General features: G+C 40.1%; 2 protein-coding genes across 3 annotated transcripts in view; both read left to right on the top strand.

The window, feature by feature from the left end:
- LOC119741235 (spectrin beta chain, non-erythrocytic 1-like) overlaps nucleotides 1–15,229 on the top strand; it is a 58,403-nt gene extending 43,174 nt beyond the window's left edge. For both annotated transcript variants that reach the window (XM_038216978.1, XM_038216979.1), the window contains 13 exons: nucleotides 131–335; nucleotides 1,345–1,539; nucleotides 2,390–2,458; nucleotides 3,372–3,482; nucleotides 4,054–4,298; nucleotides 5,143–5,281; nucleotides 5,921–6,005; nucleotides 6,757–6,848; nucleotides 7,482–7,586; nucleotides 8,614–8,798; nucleotides 9,896–10,186; nucleotides 10,979–11,152; nucleotides 11,948–15,229. In XM_038216978.1, the coding sequence (XP_038072906.1) occupies nucleotides 131–335; nucleotides 1,345–1,539; nucleotides 2,390–2,458; nucleotides 3,372–3,482; nucleotides 4,054–4,298; nucleotides 5,143–5,281; nucleotides 5,921–6,005; nucleotides 6,757–6,848; nucleotides 7,482–7,586; nucleotides 8,614–8,798; nucleotides 9,896–10,186; nucleotides 10,979–11,152; nucleotides 11,948–12,152 (2,101 nt within the window). In that variant the 3' untranslated portion in view covers nucleotides 12,153–15,229. The remainder of the gene's footprint in view (nucleotides 1–130; nucleotides 336–1,344; nucleotides 1,540–2,389; nucleotides 2,459–3,371; nucleotides 3,483–4,053; nucleotides 4,299–5,142; nucleotides 5,282–5,920; nucleotides 6,006–6,756; nucleotides 6,849–7,481; nucleotides 7,587–8,613; nucleotides 8,799–9,895; nucleotides 10,187–10,978; nucleotides 11,153–11,947) is intronic.
- An 855-nt stretch (nucleotides 15,230–16,084) lies between these two features.
- Nucleotides 16,085–22,190, top strand: part of LOC119741861 (RNA-binding protein Nova-1-like) — a 62,907-nt gene continuing 56,801 nt past the window's right edge. The window contains exon 1 of the mRNA XM_038217782.1: nucleotides 16,085–16,703. Within this exon, the coding sequence (XP_038073710.1) occupies nucleotides 16,517–16,703 (187 nt within the window). The 5' untranslated portion in view covers nucleotides 16,085–16,516. The remainder of the gene's footprint in view (nucleotides 16,704–22,190) is intronic.

Genomic DNA, 22,190 nt, shown 5'->3' on the forward strand with positions numbered 1-22,190 from the left:
TGGCTGGTGATTGCACATGATTGCAACCCTGAAGCAAGCACACAGAGTGTGTGTTACTTTTTCGTGCATCAGCTCTTTGAAAACAAGACTGGATGGTTTTTCTTTGTCCGATCCCTTGCGTGTCATACAGTGACCAGATAGCCATCCGGCAGTCACAGATTGACAAGCTGTACGCGGGTCTCAAGGACCTGGCCGAGGAGAGACGGGGACGCCTGGAGGAGACCACCAAACTCTTCCAGCTCAACCGAGAGGTGGATGACTTGGAGCAATGGATCGCGGAGAGAGAGGTGGTGGCTGGCTCACATGAGCTGGGACAGGACTTTGAACATGTCACGGTTAGTATGTTGTTGTTGTTTTTGTTTTTTTTTTAATGGAAGGCACCCATTCCAAGACTAAAAGCCACTCACAGATAAAGAGATCTTCTAAAATATGGAACATAGATGGACCCAAGGGTTGCTTACCCCTTTGCCCTAAAAGCACACCTGAGCAGCATGGCACTGATGCGTGCCATAAAAAAACCTAAAATGCAAGCATCCACAAGGGACTCCAAACGGATTATGGTCAGTAAAGGTACCACTTGGCCAAGGATGGGGTGATCAGCACAGATCTTGTAATTATGCCTCTGCTACCCGAAAAGTGGCGTTTGATAGTTGGAGGATAAAACATACTGAATAACACGCTACATTCATATTTTCAGGATTTGGTACCTCAGAACAAGAGTTGTTCTTCAATTTTTGTACAATGGCAGAGTCGTTATCTCAAAAGAAAATAGTCAGATCTTGGAGTGTGCAAACAAATTGAAGTACTTAACTGGCTAATTACAAGTTGAGTTGTAGTTTAGTCGATGACAAGCAATTACAAATCGAGAGAATGCAATATTGAACAGGCGATAACATGAGATTTACCTCAAGGGCGGAATCCGCCCCCCCCCTCAACTTTTTCCAAGTTAACCTTGAGAAAAAAATTTTCACGAACTGAGCCGTTATGACTTTTTAGCCTCGAGCCTTGCGCATCTTTTGATACCAAAAACATAAAAATTGGACCATGGGTTGCCACGCAGCAAAAAATTTGAAAACTGAATTTTCCCGTATACGTCGTGTACACAGCAGAATTGCCATTCGTACATATGAATAATTAATTAGCCATAATTCCAAAACCCTTTGACCTATAGTCATGAAATTTCTTGGGTATGTTTATGAAGAGTTGTTCTATGCATGTATCGAGTTTCAAATTTGTTCGTCACTCGATGGTCGAGATCTTAGGGGGGGCGGAATCCCGGCCCTTTTAGGGTTAACAGTTAAAATATTACTTATAAAAATTGGTACTTTTGTCAACGTTCTACAGATGCTCCAGGAGAGGTTTGAGGAGTTCTCCCGAGAGACCCGCAACATCGGCACCCAGCGGGTGGCCAACGTCAACCGCATGGCTGACAACCTGATCGATGCCGGCCACACGGACTCGGCCATCATCGCCGAGTGGAAGGACCAACTGAACGAGTCCTGGGCCGATCTGCTGGAACTCATGGAGACGAGAACCATGGTAGGTGGTCGCCATACCTAGGGAGAGCATCTCAGATTAAGTGCAGGGGTGTGTTCCACTAACTTGAACGTATTTGGGGGTTTTCAAAACTTTGTCTGAAATCAGTCTTTTTTGAATCCGAGCTAAAGACATTATCAGTATAGAAAGAAATGTATCTTTAAGATCTTGATCCAATTTTCAGTCCTTTTTTTAAATGACAAACTCCTCCCTATTTCATGAGAACATTGCTTTGCAAGTTGATGTGCTAAGTGATATCTGCTACGTGCTCAGCAAACTGTGGATTTTCCCCCTGCTGCTTCTTTCCCTACTGGTGTTTTTTTTAATGGTGCATACGTATTTCTTTGCTCTTACTAACTGAAGCCTTCACAGTTTTCTTCCAACAGTTATTCGTTTACATAATATTAATAAATTTGACATTATTATTATTATTATTACTGGTTTATTAAAATCTGTTCATTGCAGCCAAAAGGCTGAATTGTGACACAGATGAACATTAAAAATGAAAACTACATAATTTTTTTATACAATTAAGGCATTAAATTTAAGTGTTAAGGATAAAACCAATAAACCAACCAACAGTAAGAGAGAGATTTTACAAGAACATTACACAGAAAAACAGGACAAGACAAACTTAGCACACAAAAAAACCAAGCCAAACTAGTTAACAAACAAGGAACAAAAACACACACCCAAAAAACAAGAACAAAAAGACGTTTCGGAAATAGCAGCATCACACGTCAGTAATATTGCAAAATGTTATGTTAAAAATCCCATGTTTTATCACAATTGTCCAGATGAGCTTTGTGGTACCAATTTGTAATTTGTAACTTTTCGTACTTCATCTGTACAGATGTTAGCTGCATCATATGAGCTGCACAAGTTCTACTATGATGCAAAGGAAGTGCTTGGCAGACTCCAGGTAAGTCATCCAAAGACAACGGAAAGAATCAGAAAACTTTGAAATATGTTTGAGTGTAGCAACTAGCAAGATCCATCAAGTCCAAAAATCTCAAGGCTATAGTGCCTGGGGAGGGGGTCTGTGGTCACCAACTGCAGCAGGATACAGTTCTGCAGCCGATTTTATGAAACTTTGTGCAATAATTTCGCAGCATTTCACGCTGTGCAATGTTTCAGTTATGACAATTTCTCAAAAGCTTAATGGTGCGTAATTCCGCGACTTGTGCACCAAATTATAGAGTAACTTGTGCAATCATGTTAGGTGGCGTAAGTTGAGGCGTAGCGACTGAAAATGAACTACTAATGCAAAATTCACTCAGACTCTAGTCCAAGTTCAAGTCCGCTTGCAAATAGTTGTTTACATTTCAAGCATACCTGTAGTGAGCTGTGTTTTCTATTAAAACCTCCTGCTATTTAAGCAGTCACAGACAGTCAAAATTTACTTCCACTACCCCTGCTGTACTTTTAACAAAGGCTAGTCACCAGCAGTTCGATCATATGTCAATTAAGCACTGTGTCTAGTCAAGCTGGGCAAGTTGTGGTCACTGCTGTTTTATCACTCACCCAAGCATAGCTGTATCAAGTTACTTTAATAATCAGTCCAAGCCAGTCAATCCTGCTTTATGTAGAATGGGAATATTTCTTGTTGAAAACAGTGACTTGATTGATTTTGACTGCAAGGACAACTTGAATGTATGTTTGCATAGGAGGGTTAAACTATTCCTGCTAAAATTACTCAGTCTACCCGTCCTTTGTGCTTCGGCTTGATGTCTACAAAATCACCAAAAATCTGGGACTTTGCAACACTCCTTGTGGGCTTCATATAATTATTCACTCATACCATGTTGCTCATGTGTTTGTCATTCATTGTGCAGGAGAAGCACCAGGAGATGTCTGGCGATCTTGGCAAGGACGCTCAGTCTGTGACAGTGTTACAACGGAAACACATCACCTTCCAGAGTGACCTCAGTTCACTCCAAGTACAGGTCAGTAGCCGGCCACCAGAAATAAAGTATATCAACCTTGAACCTTCCAAGATCCTCACAAATCTGAAGCAACATTTGACAGGATTTGTCAGGATTGAGGGAAGGTAGTACTTTCCAAGTGGGATGACCCGTGAAACTTTTTAAGCCCAAAATTGTGACTAATTAATGTGTAATGTGAAACTTTTTTTGCTGCATGATTGGGTATGTTTGCAGGATCCAAAAAGGTCACAGAAATGCTCACAGTCAGTCTTATACACACTTGAAAATCCTTCAAAGTTTGCATAACTCAGAATCATTGAAGTGTCATACATACAGAAGTGTTAAACATGGAGAGGGTTTAAAAAAAAAAAAACGGTAAGATAACCGCTTTCTCAAGAGGAGAAACAGTCCAAAGTTGAGAACAGTTCTCCCTACAAGTTCTTTTTAGAATCCTGCTTCTTTATAGTTAATTCCATGGTATACCAGCATCCTTTTTTTCACATACCCACATAGCCCTTTATTCCAATCACTCAGCCAGAAAGAGCTTCACACCGCATTTAAGAGGTAACCTCTGTTGCGTTTCTTCCCGCAGGTCGAGGGTGTTCAAAACGAGGCCCAGAGGTTGAGGGCAGCCTACGCGGGCGACAAGGAGCGAGAGATCAACAACCGTGAGCAGGAGGTGGTAGACGCCTGGAACAACCTGAGGAGGAACATCGAAGACCGGGCGGTCAAGCTGGACCACACCAGTGACCTGTACCGATTCCTGAACATGGTCCGATCCTTGATGCTGTGGATGGAGGATGTCATACAGCAGATCATCACTCAGGAAAAGGCTAGGTACGTTTGGTCATTTTTTTTCTGTCTAATTTTATTCTTTTTTGTTTATCATAGAATATTGATCTTTGGACCTCATTTGACACTAGAAGGCACTCTTTTTCCCAGTTCCTTTCTTCCTATTTTTAAATATTTCACAAATATGTGTGGGGAAATGGAGTTAGTAGACAACCGCATTCATTTAAAAAAAAAACAATCATTTTCAGGTCTGATTTTTTTTTAAATACAAATTTGGCCCCATTCCTGCATCCCCAGAGTTGCAATGACGTGGATTTAGTGGCAGGAAATCTGGATCAGTCATTGTGAAACAACAGAGTTCAGGGAATTCCTGAAAGAAAAAAAAATGAGAAGGTTGTCAAAGTCATTGCATCCAAAAGTCAATAGCAATTGAAACTTTTCCATTGATAACAAATAAGAAAAAAAACCCAGAATCTTCAGCCTGAAAAATTGGGTTGATTTCGCAGGTAAATTAGATAATTGCATTGAAAGCTTCGACTCAGACTCAAATACATACAGTGGTGAATTTCTATATATGCCAATGACAATGCTTTGTGTTTCCCTTTGTCCCTGTAATATAACACTCTCCCATAGACTAAATAACATCACCGTACCATCGAGGACCGTTTTCAAGAAAAGACCCAACGCTCGAGGACTGAAAGGATCTCGTGTTCTCCCTTTGTGTGTCTTTCCTCTATCGTAAAGCCATACATGTTCATGGAAAGACAAACACACACAGGGTTCAATTTTGAATCATGTTCCACTCCCTACAAACAAAATCCTGTAACTTTTGGCTGTAAGATTAAGTACACAAACAACACTTGAAGCCTTGTGTTTCGTATTTTACCAGGGATGTATCGGGGGTGGAGCTTCTGATGAACCAACACCAGAACGTGAAGGCGGAGATTGACACCAGGGACGACAGCTTCACGGAATGCTTCAACCTGGGCAAGGAGATGCTGGAGAAGAACCACTACGCAAGCAAAGAGGTAACGGCAAACATGCTGGACTTCAGGTTTTGAGATGAGGAATTCTTTTTTTTGACACGTGGATTTCTTTGATTTTTTGTGTTAGAAATTGTGATCCAACCTTATCGTGACTCAACCCTATGTTTTGAGGACTCATTTTTTCGGACATGATCACAATTAGGGTACATGTTTCTTTGGACAATCTTGAAGATTATGTCCTTTGCCACAGATGCCACATTGTTAATTTGAACAATGTCTTGGGAAAATTACACCATGTGAACTTACTCAAAAAAAGGGAAGCCGGTTCTGAAAAGGCAAGCTTTGGCTCAAACTGCATCGTGCAGTGTCATCAAGACTCAAGTTGATTTTGTTATATAGTGTAATTTGAGGAGAGATGTTTGCCTGAATGGAATACATGTCTGTTCCAAGAGTACTATGAAGGTTTTCCTTGTATACAGTGGAACTCATTTACTACTAAACGTGGGTTGATTTCTTTGTTCGATGTCTCATTCAAGACTGACTAACTTTTGTATTGCTAGAAAATTAAGTTCAAAACAAAATTTTTATTGGGAAAGGGAACTCAAAAATAGCTCAGGGAGGGCAACTTTAAACTGCTTTAGATACTTGATTGTTGATTTGTGTGTGTGTGTGCGTTGTTAGATCCACAGCAAGTTGGTTGGGGTCGGCACCCGACGCCAGGAGATGATCAATGAATGGGAACACCGCTGGGAATTCCTTCAACTCAGTAAGTGGATAGAGAACTGCCAATTACAGAAATATGCTAAGCGAAAAATGGGTTACCAGCCAGAATAACAAAAATGTATATAGCTTGTGGCTGGCTCTCTGCAGCGTATAAATGTGCTTGGCAATAATTTCTGCTTAACAGCTCCATAAAAAAAACATGCGATCCGCGGATTCAATTTCTTTTATGACACCATGAATGAATTTTACACTGGAACGTATTTATAAGAAGTTATGAGACATCCCTTTTTTTGTTACAAGAATCTTTTTAAAATGCACTTTTTTGAACATTTAATGTGTTTCATGTTTTGCGTGAAAACTGAGGGTGCTATTGCTGTCATGTCACATTTTACAAATAAATTAAATGGAACACAACTTAAGTATATTTCGAGGTATGCATTTAAACAAAATTCCATTACGTGGGCCTATTGAATACGAAAACAGGAAGTTCTTCTTTTTTTCCAATTTTTTTTTTAAGGGCAAGGAATATTGTAGGCGTTTGGGAAAAGGCAGAGTTGTAAATAAGTCCATCACAAGTCAGTCACAAGTCTAAATGCAATTTAGGCTACAAGTAAGAAGTGCTTAACAGTGACAGTGGCATTCCTTTGTCACGATTTATTCAAATAAACTCTCACTTGAGTTGCAGCCTGGGTGGCTTGGGATCAACTTGTGATCAACATTGACTGCAACTCTTGGGTACATTTCTGGTTTGTTTATTGATGATGTTTTATAAGCGGTGATTTTGTGTTTTCCAGTTTTGGAGGTGTACCAGTTTGCTCGGGATGCCCACGTCGCAGAGGCCTGGCTCTTCAGCCAGGAGGCGTACCTGAAGAACACAGACTATGGCGTAAGTCTCTACAATCTATCAACATTTTAGAGATATGGCAGACACAATAGCTGGCCGATTTTTGATTGGGATCGAATTTGGGTAGCTAACAAAGAATTTACCAAAACTTATCGTGTCCGGCGTATTCCAATAAGACTTATTCACTGTAGCATGTCAATTTCAGATGTTCTCTCTAGTAGACATTTAAAAGAAAAATCTGGAAATTAAGGCAGTAGATCAAGAACGCAAGTTCCTTCGGTAAAGACATGTAACCAATGTATTTCAACAACTGGAAAAATTGCAGACTTGTATGGTGAATTCATCCGTAGGTCTTTGATTGCTGATGGGCTCAGACTATTTTGTATGGACTTGCTGTGAACTGATTTGAGAGAAACCAAGCACGCATCTGAAAACTTGTATTTCTAATGCGATTGTGCCGAAGAGATGAGATTCAAATTGAAAATTGGAAATTCTGTTGGGATAAACGGCAAATCGTTTTTCAACACTTACCCTCCTGCTTGGGTAGATTTTTAGCCGGGTCATTTCAATCTTACCAAACTATTTCTATTTTTACTCTATGTTGTAATTTCTTCATTGTACCACTCAATGTCGTAAGTGGTCGTATTTATGCCTGGGTTTTAATTCTTTGCACAGAATTCTTTGGACGAGGTTGAGAAGTTGATCAAGAAGCACGAGGCCTTTGAGAAGGCACTGCAGGCCCAGGAAGACCGCTTTGTGGCCCTGGAAAAACTCACCACGGTAAGACGGCAAAAAAACCCAAAACATTCAACACAAAGTTTGTTGGATTCACAGCTTTATATTTGTTTTGAAGACAAAATGTTAGGTGCAAAATATTTCTCCAAAAAAAAAACAAGTTCGCAGTTTCAAGATTATTATGTACATATTTATTTTTTGATGTGGAAGAATTTTCAGTGCAGTTTTATTCTAGAATGTTCAGGGATTCGGCATGTAGGTATTAAGCTATTGGGATGGATCGAGTGGTTCTCCAAACCATAACCCCCTTATGGGACAAAAAGTCCAGTGAAACTTGTGCAGGCTGTCGTACAGAATAACCGAAGAAACTTTATGGATACCGCTTTCACAACTTAAAAGTTTTGTCATTCTTCAAGGTGGTTTGAATGGCTTTTATCAATCCTCTGCTCAAGGCTTCAGACTGTAGTTTCATGCTTTTAGGTCCCTGATGTTACAGATGCAGGCTCAGTGTTGGGTGCATTTCGAAATCACAATAGACCCCTCTCATAGACAGCCGTCTTCGCAGCAAAGCTACAACTGCGTATTTAACTCCATGAGGTGTTTGCTGCGCGCAGTGTGCAAAATATTCTAAACACGCACGCATGTTGCTCAAAATTTCTTCAAAATACGGCACAGCCGATGCGCGTCACAAAAACTTTGACGCCCAAAATGCCCATGCACGTGGTAATCTGTAGGCAGTGACGTCATTTGAGAGAGATATATATTACAATGCCAAATGGTAGAGTAGGTTCCTTTGGTTCCATCATTCAAAGATCTGACAATGTTCTGGAGGTGACTGAAGCGGAAGTGGGACATGGAGTCAAAGTTTTGAAAACCCCAAAAGAAATTTCACTTTAAGAAAGGTTGAGGACAAAATTTGCAAGGAAAGAAGTGTGTTCAACTCCGGTGAATTCGCAACACAGATTCTGCACCCTGTCACAAAGTGGCTGTTGCTTGTGTCAATCCATTCATTCCTCCATTGCCGGGCGTTGAAGCTTCAATCTTTCTAAACATTGCCCCCACTTGCTTTTAGTTTGAATTGCGGGAGATGCGTCGCCGGCAAGACGAGGAGAGGCGAGCTGCCGGCCAGGAGTCTCCCCCAATGAAGGAGTCACCCTCTCTCAAGCACAAGGTGGTGGACGACTTCATGAAGGAACAGCAGGATGCAGAGAGGAGAGAGGAAGAGGAACGACAACAGAGAGAACAGAAAGAGATCAGGTACAGGAAGAATGCAAAAAGCGTTAACTCGAGGCTGAGCCCATACATGTAATACCCCATAATACCCAGTAATGCCCCATAATACCTCATAATGCCCCATAATACCCCATATTACCCCATAATGCCCCATAATACCTATTAATACCTAGAGGTGAACCTGAGTTACCACCTGTTTCATTTGCCTTCTTCCCTAAATTTATCCACCAACGTTTCGATGCCCGCTCATCAAAGCCATAATATAAATAACAAAGTCTGCCCCAAGCCAGTGTGACTCATCTGGCCATATTTCTCCCAAATTCCTGTCATGAAGTGACTGAGAATATTTCGTACTGCAAGGTGAGATGCCATTCAGATCTCAGCTAATTGCACATTTGTAATCCTGGGTGAAGAGAGGCTAGTTGGGATGTACTGGCTTGCCCAAGGACACAACATTTTGCCAGCAGCAGGATTCAAACTCCTGACTGTTTGATCATGAGTCACAAACTAAAACCCCTGAGCTTTACATACTACCCCTTAATAATAACGACATGGGTATTGTGATATACCTACACCCTTGAGACTTATTGGCTACTCTAGTAGTTATAATCTGCATAATCATTGACCCTTCGACTCACTTTCTGAACTCTACCACGTTTTGGGACTCGGGACTCTACGCGCAAACACAATGCATTATATTCTTGCTGTACACAATGCTGTTGCATGTGCTTGTAGTGTGTGTAATCTTGATCAGTGCCTTGCCGAGAATAAACCAGGTTTCCCAACTTGCAAAATCGACTCTATCTAGTTCATCACAGGTGCTTTTGCATTGTCGTTACCCACATTCATCCGTCCCAATAATCCCTTTAGACCGACTCAGCTCCCTGGTGAGTATACAGCTCAGGGATGCCATTTCTGCACAAATCTAGAGCTGCATTCAAGTCAAAAGTCGATTGCTAGTCATGCAGCCTCAAGTTCGGTGACAGCTATCCAACGTGCAACCCAATATATTTCTTTGTCACGAATCATCCCCTGTTACTAGTCTTGTGAAAGTGCTTGTGATAAGACTCGCGGTTTGACTTAACGATTGACTGTGTCTGTATTCTGTATGCCGACCACAGACAAGCGGCTGAGGAGTTTGTGGAGAAAGCCCAGGAGATGGCCCAGGAGGAATCGGCCCCGCCACCCCCACCCCCAGCCGCAGCCGCGGCCCCAGCCCCGGCCGTCACATTCGAGGCCCCAGCAGAGGAGGCACAGGCACCCGCCCAGGAGCCGGCAGTCAACGGGGAGGGAGATGCCGGACCATCGGCTGCGGCTATCGGCCTGGCTGGTGAGGAAGGATCTTACGAGGCCGAGGGTTTCCTGCTCAGGAAACGCCAGTGGGATGCTCTGGACAAGAAGGCATCAAACAGGTGAGGGTTCAATGATGTGGAGAGGTCTTGCCTGGCAGCTCCGGGTCCAATGTCATGGCTCTGCTTACCGTTAGCCAAAAATCCCTGCTTACTGTAACAGAAAATTCCGTGCTTACAGTAAGTATATTTCATGGGTCAGCGAGGAATTTTGGCTTATGCACAGGATTCTTGTCTTACTGGGTTAACGCAGACGTTGTCTGCTAGCGTTGTTAGCACAGACTGGTGATCGTAAGCGCGGAATGCTGTGGTTAGCAGAGCCATGAAATTGGATCCTGGATGTAAGGAAGTTGGCAGGAAGGAGACATTTGTAGCGCTGAATGCATAATGAAGTAATATCACCCTAAATAACAATGAAATTGTATGGGTTCTGTGCATGACGGTAGATGGCGCTTAGCGACCACTTCTGAGAGCTCTGTGTGCAGGACTTGCTGTATATGTGCCCTAGCACATGAATAGACATACATTGTAGTTAATTCTCCACAGAATTACAACCTCCACGTCACGCATACTAACCGGTCGAATGAGAATCGTGTCCCGAGTGCTGATTTAGGGGTTGTACCACTATGATGCAATTTAAACTAAGAAATGGCGATTTTTGTAAGCAGAAGAACCACCAACGCAATCCACTAACGAGACCAAAAAGAAATTGTTCATCACAGGTTTTCTCTGTTTTCTCACAATGGAGAGTATCCAAATGAAAAGTTGCTCAAACAGCGTATGATCCTATGTACCTGTAAAGCTTGGAGTTGGCTAGTTTGTATTAAACCCTGGGTTCACGTCCCTCCTCTCCAGATCATGGAATCAAGTCTATGCAGTTCAACACGGCATCTCGTTGGCCTTCTACAAGGACAAGAAGTCCAAGCTACAGGAGATCACCTTCCACCAGGAGCCGCCCATCGACCTGACCAACGCAGAGGTGGAGGTAGCCCATGATTACACCAAGAAGAAACACGTCTTCAGACTCAAGTGAGTTGAATACAGGGCCCCCACCTGCCAGATGCATTTTCTTGGCAGTTCTATAGTCAAAGAATTTAGAGGTTGGTACGGGCTGTTCCTTGCGCCACGATGGAACCGTCAGCATCAAGTACAAAAGTCGTACTCGGTCACAAAACTGAGAGATTGTGTGATTATCGTTCAACAAGCGGCATTGGGCACAGAATAATCGCAACCATGCTCATGTCGCCCGCACAGCGACGAGGATTCACAATAAAAATTAGATGATCAGGATGCGTGCATGACATCGTAACTTTACACAGGTCGAATGCGATTGATTCCTGCCTGTCGGGAGCACGTTCCGTTGCAGCGCAGAAGTTGAAATTTTTCTACTCTTGCGACCGTTCTTTTAGCGCCGACTGGTGCCGATCGTCTTAATATCGTCGCAGTTACACTCAGGTCACACAAAAATCAGTGACCGAAATGTTCCCGACAGTCATAGCTCAGACGCAGCTTGATCCTGAAAAGTTAGTTGCCGACTGTTCTGTGTCGTCGCAAGGTCGACCTGAGGGCGGCCTTAGTCTTGTAAGAGTTGCATTTGAATCATCACGTGTCATCACAGATTCTTCACAAGTCATCCCGTCTCAAGTCAAGTGACAACCTATTCAAAAACACGGTGACTAAGACATTCCAAGTGATGGTCCATGAGTTACTATTGACTCGACTTGTGAATTGATTTGTGATTGACACATGATTGACTTACAGTTGACTTAGGATGGACTTACAATTGACTAAATTAAAACTCGTTGATTTGGTGTTTTTTTGCAGATTGCCCGGCGGCATTGAGTACCTGTTCCAAGCCAAGGACGATGACGAAGTCAACTTCTGGATCAGCTGTATCCAGACCGCTGCTGGAGGCACGGAAAAGGGTGAGAAGAAGGCCGCGACGATGCCCCTCGATTCCGGGAGTGGCGGTAAAAAAGACAAGCCCAAGGGCAAAGGAGGCTTCTTCACCTTAGGAAAGAAGAAGTGAGCAAACATTGCCAGGGACAGTTTAAATAATTGACAGATTTTTCTTGAAATATTCCTGTGAATGAAGGGTTTTTGTGGTTTTTTTCTTGCGTGTATTAACAATAGTGGAAACAAGAAAAGCTTAAGAATTTCAAACAAAACAAAAAGTACTTGCAAGTTGCTGTTTAAACTTAATGCATTTTGACTCGACCCTCCAGGATGGATTTTGGGTATATCTTTGTGAGATTGAGGGTTTTTTGGTTATTTTGTTTTTGTTGATTTTTGTTTTGTTACGCACCTGTCTTGTATATCTTTTTGAAAATGAAGACAATAAGAAATGAAAAAGTACTGTTAAAAAGCTTGTAATTCTGTGCTGGACTTAAAAATAAAAACTACCTATTAATGTTCTTAATCCATGGAAGTGTACTTGAATAATCGTCGTCGTAGCCAAAGATGAAGTAAGAAGTGGTCAAGCCCTGTTCATCACAAATTTAGATTTAGGCCTTTGGCATATGTGCAGTATATAGCCCCAGCCTAAGGGTTGTTAAGAAAGTCGTAGTTTGCATGAGATAGACAGTTTCACAGATGTGCAGTCTTTGTAGTGTTCTGTAAAACTAGGCCCCAGCCTTGGTCGTTTGATTTTTTTTTGTATTCAAATTCATTGATTATCTTATGAATATTCATATTAGTGACATCTTGTATTCATGCTAGTTGTGGAAAAAAAAAGATCATTATTACACAAATCATAGTAATCGTAGCATAAAGAGTGTACTACTGTGAGTTAAATCATGGACATGCCGTTGTATTGTGTGTTGTTTGTATTCTTGGCAGTACTTGCACTGTGGGTTTTTAAGTGTAGTCAGTGTAGCTTTTCCTTCTTGGAGTATTAAAAAGATACAAGCCGCTCAAATGTATGTTGTGACGAGCCTACACACTCTAACAAAATGTCGGCTTATAATAAGAATCAATAAAATATAGAATGCTTTTGCTGAGAGTGGGAGAAAAAGTGTGTGGAATGGAGCGAGTTGTAAGAATTTGTCGGAAATTAGAAGCATCTTAAACCGAAAAGAAAAAAAAAGTAAAAGAAATAGGAATTGTAAAATTTGTAGATGCTCTTCTATATATCTGTAAGTATATAATGAGTTCATGTTGTGCCAAGTGGTAGCCCAAACTGCAGAACCGCCTGTGTGATGATCTTTGTTAATATTTGGCCAAGGGCAAAAAAAAAAAGTTGCAAGATCTCGAGGAAAAATTCATGTTGACATTCTATGATGTGTACATTGTACTGCATTGCATATCAATTCAACTGTACTGAGTCTTTTTGCATGTTAATGAACTATACAGCTTGTTAAAAAAAATCACGTTCAAGGTGTTGACTAAGACTAGTGCAGGTGTATAATTGCACTGTCTAATGTATAACAGTAAAAAGCTGCGCTACCTGTAGACACTACATAATTGTGTGTTGGCTGGTGTAACCTCAAATTTCCTTCACATATATATCACATAACTCGCGCAAAATTACATAAAGTGTTCTGGGCATGTACCAATCCTGGAGATGATTAAAACAGGTTTCTTATTTCCATAGTCTGATTATTCGATTTATCAATGGTCATTCCACTGCATTTTAGGCTACCACTGTAATGCAGTTGTTTGTTATTATTTTGGTGATTCTGCATTTGCGCTTGTAAATGTCAAGTTTGGTATCTTCAAGTACCTGCGTAGACCAGTGTATTTTAGGCGAGAGATAATCGCTCTCTGCTAGCACTTACCTGTTTGTCAGTTAAGGCATTAAAACTCTAAGAATTAAACATTTCTAAATATTCAAAAACTTGAAAAAGAAAGTTTAGTACATATTGATAGTGAATTGTGCTGATATTCCATAGGTTATAGGTCACATTAAAGTAAAAAAAATAGTACATGTAGTGATACAAAGTACATTTTCTTTTTCTTTGAATTGAAATCCTTGAGTAAACGGAATTGGATGCCACCACTTTGTTAAAACAACTTGGCGGTGTCGCCTTTCCGATTATCGGTTTTTATTTGCATGTGAATATTTAGCAGTAAAATGAGTATGTAACGCTTTGTTTTTGTTTTTCATTTCGCTCCAATGTAGTCCAAGCTTTTTTCTCATCAACATTTTGCAATTTGTGATTCAGCTTTTGCTTCCATTAAACATGGCGATAGTTTCATTGTATTTGTTTAAATGTAGTTTTGCTCTCTTTTTTTTTCAACCAATCCTGGATTGGTAGATAGTTTTCCTTGATTTTTTTTAAGGGGAATATGGTATAGACTTAAGATAGACTGGACTTTGATTCGCAGAGTCAGTGGTTCGAACCCTGAGCTGATGTACCAAAGTCTGAAGCTTCTTGCCCAGTTAACAGTCCAGGAATTAGAAGGTTGTTAGATTATTTTCACTTAATATTTTGTTGCCATTGCAAGTTACCGCTATCATGTTAACAAAAGATCAAATTCAGTTTAAGTCTCCACAACCTACATTCTGTTTTACTTTTTGACTTTTGTGCTTATTCCCGTATTAAGCACAGCTCCCTTGCAGCTTTGCCAATTTAGCTTGTTTTTTTATTTTGAGAAGAATTTTGCAAAACTTTAGTTAATTTTTGTTTTTTAAACATTCTCAAATGTAAATTGCACGGAGGAAGTTAGAATTTAGTAGTCACAATACACTGGAAGCTGAATTGATCTTTCAGGTATTGGTTCTGCGATTTTAATGACAATCCTAACACTGGTTGGAAGAATTTTTGGGGAAAAAATATGGAGTATGAAATTATAAATCCAAATATTGGACTTGTTACATGGAACTTTGCATCTGAATGCAAGAATGTTAAAAGCACCACCAGCATGGAAGAGTTTGTGGTGGTTGTTTTTTAAAAACCTAAAAACAAGCCATGTGTTAATTATTCTTAGCAACTTGTCCATCTGATGGACCCATTCATATTTGGCAGAAACTCTTGAGGCAGAGCTGAATAACTAATTTCTTGCAATTATGGATATGGCCAGCTTTCTGTGATTTCTTTCTATTCTCACTTCACAGTTTTGTAACGTGTTTCAATTAAAGATGCCATTAAAAATTAAAAAAAGAAGTGTGTTTTCTTCATTGGGTTTGTGACCTCAGTTGTTTGAGATGGGTAAAGTCTCGGCAAGCTTTACGCATGGTTATTTCCCAAGCCCCTTACCCCATGGCTAAAGATAGTGCTCCGTAATATTCCAAGTTCCAAAGCTTTTGAAAAGAGTGTATTGAATATAATTGGTACTATACAACGCCTGAATAAATCCCCGTCATCTGATTGATGAATTGTTGATCACGTTATTGAATTATTTGGCCTGACCCTAGGCCCGGCTGCACAGAAGAAAAAAATTGAAGTTCTGTTCCACCGTCAGAATATTGCCCTGATAAAATTATGCTTACCATTGCACTAACAAACATTCATTTTTTGTATATAATACAACCAGCTTAAAAAGAAAAAACAGTTGAAAACATTCTGAGCAGTATAGATGTTTAAATGAAAGGAGATACAAGCATTTTTTTTAATTCACCAAAAATATGTAATTATACAACTCGTGTCACTGCTTTTATTTCTACTCAATTATTTTAATTTGTTTAGTAGTTGAGCATATGCTCGTGCAGCAGCTGGGACATGGTGTGGGCATTGATGCATTTTCGATGGGGAAATTCACCAAATTCCTGAAAAACGAAATGAAAACTAGCAAAAGAGCTTTTGGTTTAAAAATAGTAATAAATAAATGTTAATATTTCTCAATCAACGTTTATGTCTTAAGATAATTGAAGCGATGACCCATCATGTCCTCCCAAATCCCCCAAGGCTAAATTATAATAATGGTGCGCCACACTCGGCAGCATACAGAGAGCAAGTGTAAACAAACCTGTGAAATTCGCACGTGATGTGTTGAACTTTGAGATATCCGCCCTCATTCGTCAATGATAAACTGCGTGTGCATAATGCATACTGCATACGTGCGGCGGCAACTTGTTGTACAGGTTTTGTACGTGTGTATATTTACGGCGCATTAGTTTTGTGAACGTGTGCGGGATGCGAGTCGACTGCAAAAAAAAAGCCAACAGAAAAGAGCCAGATTTCACACCTTTACTTCCCCTGACTGCCTCCGGAGTGCCAAGTTGGACATCCTAGGAGACCCATCCGAATGTCAGGACCCTGTGCCGTGGCTTTCCAAGGGAATAGCGACAGGGGAGAGAAATTGAAATTCAGCGAGTTAAGCAGGTCCGAAGTGACGATTTCACGAAGGTGTAGGTGAACGGACGTTGCACTCGCGGCAAGCGCAACGGGTTGTTGGCAGGGGAAACTTCGCACAACGCACGGCGGACAACACGGCGTTGATTAGTACTAGATAATGGCGACAGCCGAGTTTGTGGGACCCCATACCACGGGGAGTTTAGGGCCCATGCACCCCATGCACAGCGTGGTAGGCCAGCCCATCATCGACATGGGACTGAACGGAGACTCGATGGATTCTAGGAAAAGACCACTGGAAGGGGAAGTGGAAAGTGGTGCGGTTAAACGCACAAATACCGGGAATGGTAAGTTGATCAAGTCACTAGCCAGCTGCCATGGCTGAATTGTAGTGTATTTACTCATTTTGGCATGCAGTACCTGTTCAACCATCATAATTATGGCCTATTTAGTTAGTGTAAACAATCACATTCTGCAGTCAGCCATGTCAGTAAAATAAAAAGCTAAATTTCACCAGCAACAAATTAACACTAACTAGGCCTTGTAACAGTTGACATGGAACCGAATTGAGAAAAAATTAGGAGTAATTGCCAAAAATTAGCATAAAAATAAAATTAGGCCTAAAAATGTAATTGAAGTGAATATTGATATGTAATGTTACTACCATGACAGCGTTTAAATTTAATTGTTTTTAATTTAAATGAATGTCAAAACTCAGATACAGCTTTGTAAAAATGTATTGGTTAGGCCTATGTCTTGGACGTGTCACAAATAAAGATTGTGTATTGAAACATATACCCGTGAACGTGGCTTGTAATGAGGCACTCATAAATTTAAAGATTTCAATTAAGAATAGATTGTTACAAGCAATCTGCAGCACCTTTTGTTATTGTTAACTTATTTATTGTTTATTAACTTATTTCCAATGGCTGACCATCATTTGTGATCATTGAGGTTTTTTAATGAAAAAAAATATGGTCGGGAGTGCATTACTATATTTTTTGGACATAATTTACCATATTTATACCACGAATATAAAAAACTTCAAAACTTCTTTTGAGTACTTTTCAGATGCAATTAATAATTAACACTCAACAAGAAATGAGTTAAGGACTAGATAACCACATAAAATTACCAAATATAGAAGCCGGCATTTCTACATCTATTCTTTAGGATTTCACAGAAGTTACAGCCAATAATCAATCCAAGTAGATTCTAAAGGCAATTTCTGTCAAGGATTGTCTCTGCTTTACTTCACATTGACTGCAAGATCAACAAACTTCAAATTTAAGCCGCAGATAATGCCATACACTCCATGTACGTACTCGGGTATTTTTACATTGCAGTCATCAAGCCGTTGTAGCGCTTCACATTATAAATCAATAACGGGACATTGAGCAAGTACGGAAATTATTGATGACTGAACACGCAGCATTCACTGCAGACATTTTCCCCACAATAGACTATTAACCAGTAACGCAAATCTACTGCTAAGTTGCCTTGCCCGACCGCCCGTAATGCTACAAGTTGTTGCCAGTCGATAAATTCAATATTCCTGAATGGGGTTTATCCAGGCCGTTATGTTAAGGAGGATTCAGTACAATAAAAGAGGCTAGAAGTTGACTTACAATTGAACAAGAATGCAGAGGAAAGTTGACCGGTTACCAACATGCAGATTACATGTTGCACTACAATGGGGAGTGATCAACAGGCTTGTCCTGCATTCATCTACCTTGTACTCAGAATGTACAAAAGAACAATTTGCTCAATCCCTAAATCGGACTAGTAAGACCACCATTGGTAGAGTGCAGGTTTCACCCTGAAATCTACAGTTACCTGGGTCCCACTGAAACCCCAAACCAGGCTGAATTCTTTGTTAACTTGTAATTGATGCATTGTGTATTGTAGTTGAGGCATGCAGGAAAACAACGATTCGCGTTTACTTAGCTCTGTGTACGATGTATTTGTCTTAAAATACATGGAAAATAGGAAATAAATTGCTCTCGACAATTTTCCTTCAGTAAAATAATCGTGCATGGTATTGGTACACATGTACTGTATTTTCTCAACATGTACCGGTAAGCCATCGTGATTCTAACATGCATTTTGTCTAACATTGAGCCTGAATATGGAGACGTTTTAGTGTGTACAGTTAGTCATCCAGTAGTACCGGTACCTGGGCAACTACAGATGCATTTACATACACATCATGTACATGTATAGGTTGTAAATTTGTGAGGGTAGGTTTTGTGCATGATTATAATAACACCCAACATACCAATTACCCCCAGTTCACATTGTACATGTGTATGCATGTATACATGCATGGTGTAATGTACAACACGCTGAGATAATGATCCTGCTGATCATAGGCACAATCTTGGGCAGTGTTTACTCCTATGCAAATCATCTGTTTGCAGTATAAGCCCTCTGCTAGTCTCTGTGCTTGCTGACCGTTTTGCATCACAATGAACATGACCAGCCTACCAGCAGAGCAATAAACATTAGAAGGGGATCAGACCCCCCTGGCATTATTTATTCAGAATTTTGTTGTGGGGCAGGACATGTTTGCCTTGGAGTGGCTGTGGAAGAAATGGGGAAATGTTTAGGTTAGTGTAGTTTGTCATCAAGGATTCTGTTCTGCACACACACAAATATTTACTCTTGGGGTTTTCGTCAACAGCATATGTTATGAAAATGTGCATTGTAGTGCTGTAAAACTAGAGATAGATAACTGTGTTTTAAATGTAGCAACTCAGAATTTTCAAATGGAGTATTTTTCCCAATAATTCACTCAGTATAAATTTTCTCTAAATCTCAGTAGTTAATTGACTGTCTTTATGAAATGTGTACATGATATCACCCTTTGATCAAATTGAGCACCCATAGATGAGTTTTATTTGCTACCAACATCTCAAGCTCCCATTGGTTGTTGGATTTGATTGTTGAAAGTGAGAGTCGAGTTTGATTTTCAGGAAAATGTGCACACTGGTTCTACTAAGGACTGGAAGCCTGTTGCTTATTAAAGCATCTACCGTATAGTCCAATTGTAGTATCCAGCAGAGATGTGCATGCATTGAAGTCATCACTTGACCATAGCTCCATGCTTGGACCATGGAGCTATGTTTGGACTCTCCACAATGTTTTTGTTTTGTCTAGGTCTCCCTTGCCTCTGGAAGGGAATTTAACTGTGATAACATCCCTTGTTTTTCCTAAGATACATGTATCTTACATCTATTCCCCCCCCCCCCCCAAAAAAAAGGGGGAAGGAATGACGAGAAGGAGTGTAGAAACTTGCCAATTTTCAAAGTAAATTCAGATATTTCAGTAACATAAAAAAAATTATAATCGAATTTCATGGTGATATTAACATCCTTCGTTTTCCCAAAGATAACTCACAGATTCCCCCCCCCCCAAGTGAAATTTAAGTAATGATGAAAAGAAGTCCAGTATGGCAGCCATTTCTTTAAAGAAGTACACTAAATTAATGTAATGCATCCATACAGTCGTCAGTAAACTTCAAAACTTTGCACTTTATGTATGTGCTTTAGCTACTAGCCCAGCCTTTCCAAAGAATTTCAGCTTAATGGCTGAACCAGCCAGGCAAAATATCCCGTGTGTAATGGAAACTCATTATTGTCTGCCTGCTCATTCTAAATTTCCTCAACTTCACCATGTAAATATGCAGCCTATTAAATCTTTTGATTCTGCTGATATGATATACAGCATCAGTGTTTATGCGACTTACTGACAGCCCAAGTAAACTTCCTTGATTAACGATGTTTTTCCTGCCCACTATTTTCCAGTAGAGTGCAATGTTTCTGTCCAGCGGTGCCCTAGGCTCCGCCAGTACAAATAAACAGCTCTCCTTGCTGTAAACAATGCTCAGTCCCCCCCCCCCCCCCCCAAAAAATGAAATTAATTAACTTTCATTTTCTTCCTGTTCCTTTTTTAGCTTGTACTATTTGAACTTTATGATGCCCCCCCCCCCCAACCCATGCAGGAATATATTGTAAGACAGTATGTATTTCTGTTAACCATTTACTAGCAAGCAGTTCAGATCAACTTTGTAACGTGTACAGTATAAATTTAAATGTAGTACCAAATACCAATGCAAGTAAATGTACTGTGTTTAGACTGTACATCATTGACATCAGTAAATTCAATACCATTTTCAGCCACCCATGGGCTATAACTAAGGTAATATTTAATTTGTATGCATACAATTTTACAAATACATAGAAACATTGTACACAGTGAATGATTCACTCAGTCATATGGCCTTAACTGTATTTATTGAAGAAAAAAAACGTTGAGTTTATTTTCTCACACTGAGAATGTCAAAGGCAGTGAGTACAACTGATTCTGGAAGAATTATGACAGCGTGAAATTGTCATTAAAATTTCATGGCCAAGACTGGCTCGAGTTTCACCAAGGTCTAGGATCATAATGATAGTCTGAGGTCTAGGACACCATTGCCTCAGATGTATGTTGTCTGAGGTCTAGGATACCATTGCCTCAGATGGTCCTTGTCTTGACCTTGCTGCCCGCTTGAACTGTTGATATAAAATGAAATTAGAAAAAAGGTGCTTTTACAGAGAAAACATGCGGCCCCATTTTTTTTTTTTTTTTTTTTTTTTTGGAAATACCAGTTGAAATTAGTTTCATATCGGTAAAAAATTTAAAAATCCAGATTTTCCTTTGAGGTTTTTAGTGCAAAAACTACTATCTCAGGATTCCAAAAAGGAAAAAGGATTTCAAAAACTTTGAAGTACATGTACATACATTGCCACCAATAATAAGAAGGAATAAAAGATAAGTATGTTACATGTACATGTACATGTGCCTCTGATGAAAATTTTTAAATTTCGAAAGTGAGCATTGTGGCAGTGTTTTCGTCACAGTTTACTATGCCCGCGAGTAGTACATACAATACCGTAGGCTAGGCTTTTATTAACATCATGTAGACCAGGCAATTGGATCATCCTCCATATCTGGTGAGACAAGTTGTCTACCCGGGCCCCGAGTCCTTCACGTAATCCTCATTATGGCATTAACCGTGTTCCCTGGCCAGGATTTTCAGTGCTCCGTGCTTGTTGCCGGACCACGAGTTCGGTCCTAATGAAATTGACTCGGATCTGAGTCTCGCTAGCCAAGGACAGGCTGCCTTTCAATAATATTCCGCAATTAGTATTTTTGTCCATTAATTTAATCACACGCACAAGGGGAACTGGTGATCACTGTATGTAGCCATTGAATGCATGTATACTGTGTTTGTTGGGTACGTTGTGCAGCCATTGGAATAGTGTTACATTGAGCGTGTATCAATGATGTATTAGTACACATACTGGGAATATAATTAAATCATGTTTTATGGGGATTGTCAACACACGGCATGACCTGAATGTACATGTATGTATTTCATTATTCTTTGCTGTATCATTGAGTAAGAGGAAGATGACATGTACATGAACACTGTTCAAATGTGTTTATTTATAAATCTTTAATATGAGGAGGAAGGTAACAATATGAGGTAATGGTTAGGCCAAAAAAAAAATAGTTCTGCTTCCGATTACATGGCATTCGAAAATAGGGTAGGTACGGTACGTAGGTTTTTTTTTTGGGGGGGGGCAATTTTTGTGTGTGTAGGATCATATGGAGGCGTCTGCGTATAGTCAAGGGTAAAAGGTTGAAATTGATGATGATGCTTTAGATGTTTTTTACTCATTTTTCCCATTAAAAAATTGGGGTAGGGGCTGTCAGGAAATAGGGTAGGTAGGGAAACCGGAAGCAGAAATATATTATTTTTTTGGCCTAAGCATTTCTGTGATTTA

This window comes from Patiria miniata, unplaced genomic scaffold (genome assembly GCF_015706575.1).
Source record: "Patiria miniata isolate m_02_andy unplaced genomic scaffold, ASM1570657v1 HiC_scaffold_5, whole genome shotgun sequence".
NCBI classification, from domain to species: Eukaryota; Metazoa; Echinodermata; class Asteroidea; order Valvatida; family Asterinidae; genus Patiria; species Patiria miniata.